The sequence below is a fragment of the Labrus mixtus genome, unplaced genomic scaffold, assembly GCF_963584025.1.
Source record: "Labrus mixtus unplaced genomic scaffold, fLabMix1.1 SCAFFOLD_298, whole genome shotgun sequence".
Taxonomy (NCBI): Eukaryota; Metazoa; Chordata; class Actinopteri; order Labriformes; family Labridae; genus Labrus; species Labrus mixtus.
Window position 1 is genome coordinate 1 of NW_026870119.1, and position 10,540 is coordinate 10,540.

The window sequence follows — 10,540 nt, forward strand, 5'->3', positions numbered from 1 at the left end:
GGGAGAGAGAGACAGAGAGAGAGAAAGAGAGAGAGGGAGAGAGAGACAGAGAGAGACAGAGAGGGAGAGAGAGACAGAGAGAGAGACAGAGAGAGAGAGACAGAGAGAGACAGAGAGAGACAGAGAGAGAGAGAGAGAGACAGAGAGAGAGAGAGACAGAGAGAGACAGAGAGAGACAGAGAGAGACAGAAACAGAGAGAGAGGGAGAGAGAGACAGAGAGAGAGAGAGAGAGGGAGAGAGAGACAGAGAGAGAGAGAGAGACAGAGAGAGAGAGAGAGAGACAGAGAGAGAGGGAGAGAGAGACAGAGAGAGAGAGAGAGAGAGAGACAGAGAGAGAGACAGAGAGAGAGATAGAGAGAGAGAGAGAGAGAGAGAGAGAGAGACAGAGAGAGAGACAGAGAGAGAGAGAGAGATAGAGAGATAGAGAGAGAGACAGAGAGAGAGACAGAGAGAGTGTTAGAGGACGGCTGAAGACGAGACGGGGACTCCTAAATCCTGGATTAGCTCATGCTGCGTCCCAGGACAGGATAACCTCCACGGGGGCCCAACATGCGGTGAACATCGCTCACTGAAACCTCAAATCTAAATACATAAACAGGATGTTCTCCACCCAGGTGAGAGGAGTCTGAAAGAGAAACCAGAAGAGGCTCTCTGTCTTACCTCCATGGTGTAGTTGGTGTGCTTGTTGTCAAAGATGAGCGCCTCCTGGATCAGCTGGTGGTCTCCCTCCAGCTGGTCGATCTTTGGCTTGTAGTTGACGATGCTCTTCTCGTACTGGCGGAGGTGAGTCAGCTGATCCTCCAGCGTGCCGTGCATCTCGATTGAGATGCGTCCGATCTCCTGCAGAGACACAAGAACACAGATTATCATCACAAAGAGAACAGACTGACACTTTGAAATGTTCAGTTTACTTACTTTGTTTATTTTGATTTTTTTATTATATTTTATTTTCTCTGTCATGGGATATAAAGGTAAATATCTGGTGTGATCCTGATTTCACTCTTGAAAAGTGTAAACTAAGTTAAATGTTATGGTTTTATTTTGGTTGATAAAAACTTGTAAGTATGACAGAAAGTAATAAAAATAATTATACATAAAAATAAAAAATAAATGTTCAGTTTACAGTACAAGGAGAGGTAAAGACTACAAATCAAAGCTGGGAGAGTTTGTAGTTCTTAAGAGTCCAGTAGGAAGAACTACATCAGCTGTAGTTTTTATACCATATAAGGTGAAACAGGAAATGAGTGACTGGCCCTTTAAATCAAACTGGAGTCAGACGTTCTCCACAGGAGCTCAAACACAACCATGTACTGTAACCACACACACACACATACACACACACACACACACACACACACACACACACACACACACACACACACTGAACTCCACGCACGCCGCCCTCGTCAGCTCGCTGTAGCGTGGTCATTTGACCTTCCAGCTCTCTGCGCACACTGACCTCCATCTTGGTCTGGATCCAGGGTCCGATGACGTTGGCCTGGTTTGCAAACTGTCTGCGCAGGCGCTCGTTGTTCTGCTGCCGGGCGTGTTCCTCGATCAGCGCCTGGTCGCGCTGCGGCACCAGCTGCCTGACCTGCAGGCGGGCGGAGAACGGCGGGAGAAAAGACGTGTTAGTGACCACGAGATGAAGACGAGAGGAGAACTTTGTTTCTTTATTCACAGTTTGTTTCTCTTCTTCTAACGATTCAAACGAGGCCGATGACTTAAAAACGGCGTCATGGCGACTTACAGCAGCTCAGCACGTTATGAAATTAACCCTTTGTTAGCTCCCTGATTCGTTAGCTCCGACCAGCAGGCGACTCTGACTTCCTGCATCAGAGCGTCTGGACCTGGTTTTTACTTCCTGGTTCATGGGAGACTTTTCTGACCTTGTCCCATTTGGCGTTGACCTCCTGCGGGTTGATGGTGGTGTACGGGTTGGAGCCGGCGATGTTCACGTGGTAGGTCTGCACAATCTTGGCGATCTCGTTGTGGATGCCGAGGATGGCCTGGCGCTCTTTGTCGGCCTCGGGCAGCGTGGCTTTGAACTGCTCGTGAGCCGTGCTCAATCCCTGACGCACGAAAACACAAACGGACCTCGGTCATTTAAAAACAACATTTCAAATCTACATTTACTCTTAACTGAAATAAAGTTTGACATCTGCGTCAGCCGAGTTCACAAACTGAGCATTTTTAAATCTGGACACGCCCACAAAGTGAACGCCACGATGTCGACTTGGTTTTACATTCTCAGAGACATTTCTTCTTCTTCTTTCATCCTTTCCTCTCACTGCTCACCTGGATCTCCTCGATGGTGTGGACGATGAATGTGTCCTGCAGGTCCTCCATGGCGCCCTCCATCCAGTTGTTGAACGGCGCCGCCCTCTTGGCGAACTCGAGGTACAGCTGGTCGATGGTTTCCAGAAGCTTCTCGGTCCTCTGTCGAGTTTTCAAACGAGTCGTGAGTGTTTTAAATCATCTTAATAATAATAAGAAGAAATCTGAGCCTCCAGTCGCTCGCCCCTCTCTCACCTGTAAAGCCTCGCTGCGTTTCTGGGTCAGCGCTCCCAGAGCGTCCCACTGGTCACAGATCCGCTGGCAGCGAGCGTTCACACTCGGGGAGTCGTAGTAGTCCAGCTCACTGAACACAAACAGACAGAGTTCTACTACAGAATGTCTCATCACGTCGTCCAGGTGGAGACTGATGGAGCGCTCAGATGATCCTCAATCACTTCTGAGTCCCTCATAAGAAACTTCCTCAGTCACCAAGTTGCATACACATTTACATATATATATATTATATATATTTAGATTGCGTATAATTTCTTATTAAGGGAATACTTTGTGGAAAGGAGCATACAAGTCAATATTAATATAAATGTTTAATTATGCAGGTTTGAAAATGAAATGTATGTTCATATTTGTGTGACCCATGAAAATTTAAAATTAATCCAATGTAGAAATGTGGAAACTTAAATTTGCATTTAACATAGGGGCTATATCCCTCCCTTTATCTTATTTTGTTTTTATATTTATTACATTTTTTATTTATTTATATGTGTGTGTTTTGATGTGTATGTATGTCTGTGTATTCATTTCTAAAGATGTTGCTGCTTCTTTTCTTGGGGTTTCTTTTTTTGATTCATTCAACATCTTATGTTGAAATGAAATAATCAAATGAATGAAGAAAAATAAAAACAAAGTATAAAAAAAAAAAGAAATGGACGAGATTACTGTGCAGATCCAGCTCGCTCTTTTTAATGACCTGATCAGGTCACGCCTGCAGCCAGCAGACTCCCCCCCCCCCCGACCAGAGCAGGTGGAGGTGGACTGTCCGGAGCCGGTCTTCCTCTGATATGACGAGTCCAGATCCTTAGTCCTCCTTTGCTCTGACCTTGTTTGTTGAATGTGTCGTATTTAAATTCTTAAGTTAATCTCGTTCTCTTACTTTAACTCCTGTGCGATGGCGGCGATCTGCTCCACGCGGTCCTGATGTGCAGCCAGGTCGCTCTCGAAGGCCTCGTGTTTCTTCAGCAGAGCTTTGATCTCCGACAGAGACGCCGCCTCGTAGTCGCGCTGCTGCAGCATGTCCTCCTTACCTGCAGGGGGCGACACAGCAAATGTTTCTTCTTGACAACGTGTACAGAAGGATCTTTAAATCAGTTCAGTGTTTATTATATATTATATATGAAGTCAGTCCCTTCATGTTTATATATTTATATATGAAGTCTCTTCATGTTTTCTATGCTACCTTCAGTCCAGGCCTCGTGGATCGCTGCTTTCTGGCGAAACTTCTCGGCGAGGTGGTCGAGTCTTTCCAGCCGGCGGATCTCGTTGAGGAGCCACTCCTCGTATCCTTTCTCTGCTCCCTCCAGGTTTCCCCACGCATTGTTGATGTCCTGAGTGAGACAGAGGAAGAAAATACTGCAGAGATAAACACATGCTGTATAGAGTGCTGCTGCCTGCAGGACGTCGGCTCTTAAAGCGTTCAGGTTTGTTTTTTAGTCTTGATAAAAAACACATAAACGGTCAACAGTTTAAAAGTCATCTCTGTGTAAAAGTTCACTTTTAAATGAAACAGTTAAAGTGCAGATAAAGGAGCTCAGCCTGTATGCATGTGGCTGCAGGAGCTGGGGATCGAACCGACTCTACCACTGAGCCACATGCAGCCGCCCAGTAAAGATTCTGTCGGCCATATTTCAGCCTCACTGCAGAGAGATATTTAATATCCAACCAGATGTTTCATTTGCAGGCTGATGAAATCTGGTTAAATTATCTTCTAGCATCTTTAAGTTTCTGTGATCTGAGCGAACTCTTTAACTTCTGTAAACTCTCTGAGTGTCTCAGACCTACCGAGACCATCTTCCCCTCGGAGGGCATGAAGGCGGGCCTGTTGCTGAGCCTCAGTTTGGTCTGCAGCGTGTTGAAGTTGATCTCCAGCTGACACTTCTCCTGCACTTTGGGCGGCTTGTGGAGGCGCCGGTAGTCTCTGAAGTCCTCCAGCTTCTGCTGCATGGCCTGCATGGTGTTCTCAGGGAGGCGGTTCTCCAGCCAGGGGATGGTGCGCCGGATCCACTCCAGCAGCTAAGGGGTGTGTGTGTGTGTGTGTGTGTGTGTGTGTGTGTGTGTGTGTGTGTGTCGAGGGGGGGGTGAGAGGAGGAGGAGGAGGGAGGAGTTGAGGGGAGAGGTGAAGGAGCATCATGCATAGGGAGGATGATGGAAGAGTAATGAGGTGAAGTGAATATAATAAATGTGCATCAGGAAAAGAAGAACACAGTAAGATCTTTGATTAGACGAATGTTTTGGTTCATTTCTTACAAACCGAATAAAAAAATCTCTAAAAACATTTGAGGTCCGATTTAAAAAACGTTTCATCTCGTTTAGTTCAACGACTCCAACGCTGAAGCCGACTCCTCCGGATACTTATCGGCTTTTCTAACGATTTTCAAAATAAGACTTCCTTGGATATTTCTTTTATAAATCATCCCCGTGTCATGTGTTTTAACTTCAGTCATCAAACTGTTTCACTTTCACTGCTGGTCCAGATTTTTGGTGCGCTGAATTAAAGGCAGCATTCATAAAAACTTGAAATGTGACGTTCCTGACCGACACCATTATTTTTGAACGGCTCTTCAGGAAGAACAAAGTCGCGCTTTGGGAACCGCTCGGAGGCTTTTTCATCACTAGTCTCTTTTGATTGGCTCTAGTTTACCAAAGTTCAGGACGAGGTCATCTTTCTCCTTGAGTTTTATAAACAATGTGAATGTGTTTATAAACAATGTGAATGTGTTTATAAACAATGTGAATGTGTTATATTGCAGGTCGTGGTCACAGATTCTAAATCTGTTGATAAATAAATATCTGATGATCTGAAGAGTTGCAGGTTTAGTTCATGTTGACATGTTTAAGCTTTTATATAAAACGTTATCGAGCGTCTGCAGGAGCGTTTTTATATCTTCCTGACGTTCACTGAAACCGAAGACGTTCTGGAGGTTAAAATGAAAAATCATAAATCACTCAGAAAATGTTTTAGAGTCAAATGATTCGATGACGGTTATCTTCGGTTTCCAGTTGAAACGGGCAAAAACACTTTTGATCTTTGTCTAATGTGTACGGCCTCTTGTTCTCCTTCTACCCTGTTAGTGGTCCTGACCCTGAACCTGAACCTGAACCTGCACTGAGCACGGCCCCCCCGGGGAGCAGGGCGGCGAGGGAGCGGCTTATAAAGGAGTTCAGGGAGACAGGAGGGGAAGAGGAGGTGCAGGAGAACCGGAGGAGAAACGGGGGTGTGCTCACATCACTGGCCAGCTTCTCATAGTCCTCCATCAGCTGCTCGTTCTCCTGGTTCACAGCCAGCACCTTACAGATCCTGTTGGCCGCTGTCTCTGCCTGCAAGACGAGGGCGAGGGAGAAAAACAGAGTGAGGCTCGGAGGCTGGAGCAAGTTCACCTTCATTAAACATCCCCGCTACATCTATCAGGAACTCCTAGAGAGCTCATCATCATGTTCAGGAGTCTCTTTAAACTCTGACACTCAGAGAGAAACTTAAACTATACAGGAGATGTATTTAAGGCCCCCCCCCCCCCCCCCCCCCGATTGTACCTGCAGTCCGGTGTGAGGGCACACTGTCATCTCTTTATAAACAGTGGAGTACAGAGAGTTATTTAACCCTTACAGTCACACAGAGCGAGGCAGCTGTGAGGGTAAAATAACAAAATAAAAACCCAGAGAGGAAAACTTCCTGAACACGGCGGCAGTAAATAAACGACGGCGTGGCGTCAGTTTACCCAAAGAGGAAGTCAGGAGAGAAACTAAAGCGGCGTGCACAGAGTGAGGAAGATGTGCAGAGAGACTCAGCTGGAGGTCAAAGTTGAAGAGTTTCAAAGTGTGGAAGATAAAAGAGCGGGAAATAAGACATCAGTACCCTAACCTAACTGTTTATGATCTTCCTCCTGTAGATTTATCGTCTTCTCTTAGAAATCTACGTTTGCAGCTCTGCTTGGTCGTCACGTCCCCGACGATTATTTAAAGACAAACTGGATCACCTGATGTCAACACATTGAAAAGTCTCTAAACAAGAACAAACAGTTCATACTCTGTCCACAGGGGGCACCAGAACACACACAAACTGAAATATCCCTGAAGTTTCCTTTAATTCAATATTTAATGTTTGAGCCCTTTAAAAGAATATAATCTTCCAGTCTGTTTTTCTGGGAAAAGTTTATGTTGAGGTTTCAGTTTTTGGTTCACTTGAGAAGATAACGAGCTCAAGAGACAGTTTTCCACGCTCACTGATAACGTTTCTAACGAGCTCATGTTCACTGAGCGCTCTCTTCTGGAGCTGGTGACATCAGAGGTCACAGAGAGAGAGATAATTGGGCGTCTTTCCTCTCGCAGCTTTTTGTTTCCTGATGTTTTAATTTGTGTTTTGATCCAGCAGATGTCGCCCTTGAGCACCAGCATGAAACCAAAACAACTGGCGCTGCATTGTTGTGTTAGCATGCTAATGCTAGCGATCTTTATTCTGCTCGTATCTTCACACTGCATGTAAATTTACCTGAAATGAGCGTGATCTAGAAACACAGTTAAGCAGTGAGTACAGTATGTTATTCTTCTTTTCTCTAGTCCCTCAATTAAACAACATTTATACACGAGGGGAGGAGTCAGCCGACAGTGGGACTCGGGTGTTACACCCATTGTAGACAGTCATGACTCACAGAGTTATTTTCAGAGGATATACTTGATTTATATATTTAAGTGTGAAAAATCACAAATAAAGACTTTAAATCGAGCCCGACCGATTTATCGACCAACCAATATCAACATATCCAGGGATCAGTATCGGGTCATTTTAACGATATGTGCCGATATCTCTGGATTTACTCACCGGTCAAAGAGCATTTTATTTGAGTTTCCTTGTACCATCTTCATTATAAATTTCACTGCATCAGATCAACATGATAAATGTTTTTATCTCTACAGATCCAACAGAGAGCTGAGGAAGATATCGGCCGATATATCGGTCTTGGATATCGATATCGGTCCCTAAAATCTCGTATCGGTCGGGCCCTGATGTAAACAGCCTAAACTGACTGTTGTCAGGTAACTGACTGTTGTTTGGTTGCCATGGTAACCGCTCACCGGTTGTAGATTTGCTCACCTTCTGCTTGCCTGAGAAGGCGTGGTAGTAACACGACACATAAGTCATGACGGCCTTCTCGTCCGGCCTCAAGGTGCTAACGATGTCTGCCCGGGGAAAACAGAGGAGCAGAGAGAGGACAGAGAGGAGAGAGAGGTAAAAGAGAGCCAGCAGGGGGCGCAATCACAAGAGGAGGCAACCGGGGGAGCACAAGTCGTCTCTGGTCCACCTGGATGCTCGTCTCAAGGTGGTCTCAGACCGGTCCACCTGGACACTCGTCTCAAGGTGGTCTCAGACCGGTCCACCTGGATGCTCGTCTCAAGGTGGTCTCAGACCGGTCCACCTGGACGCTCGTCTCAAGGTGGTCTCAAGGCCTCCCTGATCTGGACTCATAAACATCAAACATGTTTGATATTTCTGATTCCGGATCGCGGAGGTTCAGACTCGATCAGGATCAGATAAGTAATTGTATTGACTCCTCTCATTGGAGAGGCGGTTGTGACGAGCCTGGAATCAGGTTTCATCTGACGGCCTGAGCAGTTTTTTTTTTTTTTTTTAAATCCTGATAAAAAAAGTTGTTTTCTTGAGTTTTGAGGTTGAGCAATATGAAGCTTCACTTTGTGACTCAGCAGAAAGATATTCAGACATTTCCTCCTAAAGTGTTTTTGTTATATTTCATGTGCTCATGTATCGGGCTCTCTGATTGGCTGTTGGAGTCTTCGTCTCCGTTCATAAAGATTCAAGTTAAAAAGGAAACAGTGAAGAGTCTGGGGGTCAGGTTCTGGAGGACTTCTTTAGATTCTTATCTCGCTGTGTTTGTGTTATTTTCTCTTTCACGTCTCTGATCTCTGATTGGATCCAGACTCCAGCTGTAGCACCCTCCTCCCCCTCCCCTTCCCCCTCCCCCTTCCCCCTCTCTCTCTCAGATATAAACACAGACATTTTTGATCAGAGTTTCTTAAACACAGCTGTGTTGAAACGCTCGCTCTGCTGCCGGGGGGCCTCTTAAACTTCTGCTCTGTGACGCTCTGACTCCCCCCTGACTCCCCCCTGACTCCCCCCCCCGACTCCACCCCTTGATTCCCCCCTGACTCCACCCGACTCCCCCCCCCCGACTCCCCCCTTGATTCCCCCCTGACTCCCCCCTGACTCCATCCCGACTCCCCCCTTGATTCCCCCCCTGACTCCCCCCTGACTCCCCCCCGACTCCCCCCGACTCCCCCCTTGATTCCCCCCCGACTCCCCCCGACTCCCCCCCGACTCCCCCCTGACTCCCCCTGACTCCCCCCTTGACTCCCCCCCGACTCCCCCCCCCCCGACTCCCCCCTTGATTCCCCCCCAACTCCCCCCCGACTCCCCCCGACTCCCCCCTTGATTCCCCCCCGACTCCCCCCTGACTCCCCCAGACTCCCCCCTTGATTCCCCCCCGACTCCCCCCCGACTCCCCCCGGATTCCCCCCCGACTCCCCCCCTGACTCCCCCCCGACTCCCCCCCCCCCGACTCCCCCCTTGATTCCCCCCCGACTCCCCCCCGACTCCCCCCTTGATTCCCCCCCGACTCCCCCCGACTCCCCCCTTGATTCCCCCCCGACTCCCCCCTGACTCCCCCTGACTCCCCCCTTGACTCCCCCCCTGACTCCCCCCCGACTCCCCCCCCCCCGACTCCCCCCTTGATTCCCCCCCGACTCCCCCCTTGATTCCCCCCCGACTCCCCCCGACTCCCCCCTTGATTCCCCCCCGACTCCCCCCTGACTCCTGCTGAGCTCACAGATATCTTTCGACCTCCAACTCATCCAGAGAACGTTTAAAGCGTCCCCAGGTTACCATGACGACCAGGTTACCATGACGACCAGGTTACCATGACGACCAGGTTACCATGACGACCAGGTGGACCAGAGATACACTTATGCTCATTCCCTCTAAGAAAAGACTGCTGTCTTCCCATCATGCATTTGGTGCTGTGAACCATGCAGAAAGTGCAGGAGAGTGACCCCGCTGAGGGGGCGTGGTCAACTGCAGAGAGAGAAGGAAACTGTTAGGAGAGGGGGGGGGGAACGCTGCATCCAGGATACCTTCTGGGCGCCAGAGAAGGCGTGGTAGAAGCTAGAGACGTAGGTCATGATGGCCTTCTCGTCTGGACGGGCAGTGCCCACGATGTCTGCGGGGGAGAGAGGAGGTCGGGGGGTGAAGGTGTTAAAATCAGATCAAATGTAGAAACATGGTGTCCAGCTCTTCACACAGCGGGAGAAGAACCTGCTGAGTCAGCGTCCAGATGTTCTGAAAGTCTCAAACACAAAAACACATTTTCAGACTTCACAGAGTTTCAGGCGGGCGCCGAGAGGAGAGCCGAGGGTCACCCGATGAAAACCTCCTGACTGTCAGAGTAACCGTCTACGCACGGGGACAAGTTTTAATGTGACTTCAGTTTGTCTGTTTGTAGTAAGACTAAAGGTCACATCGCACGCCGTGTGATGTCAGTCATGTGACCTGAAGCCTCCAGAATTCTGGTTTCCATGACGACTCTCCAGTAAAGGTGAGCCTGATGTCACCTGCAAGTTACAGAGTTCTGACTACAGGGGGCGCTGCTGCAGACTCTTACCTGATTTATGGAGGATTGACGACATGCTATAGGATGACATTTAGGTTGTCATGGTGACGGATTTAAATCTGAACATGAGGTGAAAATGAGGCGTCAGATCGTAGCTTTCAGGGGGAGTTATAGGATTAGAGCGGTCTGTGACCTCAGAGAAAGAAGGTGATGGTCCCTGAACACATCGTTTCAGTTTCCCTCTCCGCCCGCTCACCTTCTGCGTCCAGCATCTTGGGGATGTCCAGGTACTTCTCGGCCACGTCAAAGGCCGTGTTCAGGTTGGTCATGGGGTCATCCTGAGGACAGGAAG

At 48.2% G+C, this 10,540-nt stretch overlaps 1 protein-coding gene across 2 annotated transcripts; it reads right to left on the bottom strand.

Annotated features, from left to right (window-relative positions):
- Positions 1 to 568: 568 nt before the first annotated feature.
- Positions 569 to 10,523, bottom strand: actn1 (actinin, alpha 1). 2 transcript variants are annotated; one of them, XM_061033357.1, is made up of 11 exons: positions 10,445 to 10,523; positions 9,713 to 9,798; positions 5,798 to 5,890; positions 4,355 to 4,585; positions 3,753 to 3,900; positions 3,450 to 3,600; positions 2,534 to 2,642; positions 2,300 to 2,440; positions 1,891 to 2,073; positions 1,461 to 1,595; positions 569 to 841 (listed from the first exon to the last, which is right to left on the bottom strand). In XM_061033357.1, the coding sequence occupies exons 1-11, from the start codon at positions 10,515 to 10,517 to the stop codon at positions 584 to 586; spliced, it is 1,608 nt and encodes a 535-aa protein (XP_060889340.1). In that variant the 5' UTR covers positions 10,518 to 10,523; the 3' UTR covers positions 569 to 583. The 2 variants fall into 2 exon arrangements, with proteins under 2 accessions (XP_060889340.1, XP_060889338.1); XM_061033355.1 differs by lacking the exons at positions 9,713 to 9,798; positions 10,445 to 10,523 and adding exons at positions 7,662 to 7,869; positions 7,984 to 8,104.
- Between the last annotated feature and the right edge of the window lie 17 nt (positions 10,524 to 10,540).

What these genes read in the sequence shown, in the direction of transcription:
- actn1 (XM_061033357.1), bottom strand. Translation starts at nt 10,517, where the DNA reads ATGACCAACCTGAACACGGCCTTTGACGTGGCCGAGAAGTACCTGGAC. An exon ending in AACGCAGCGAGGCTTTACAG is followed by an intron (nt 2,441 to 2,533) that starts GTGAGAGAGGGG and finishes AAAACTCGACAG; the next exon opens with AGGACCGAGAAGCTTCTGGA. An exon ending in TCAACGCCAAATGGGACAAG is followed by an intron (nt 1,596 to 1,890) that starts GTCAGAAAAGTC and finishes GCCCGCCTGCAG; the next exon opens with GTCAGGCAGCTGGTGCCGCA.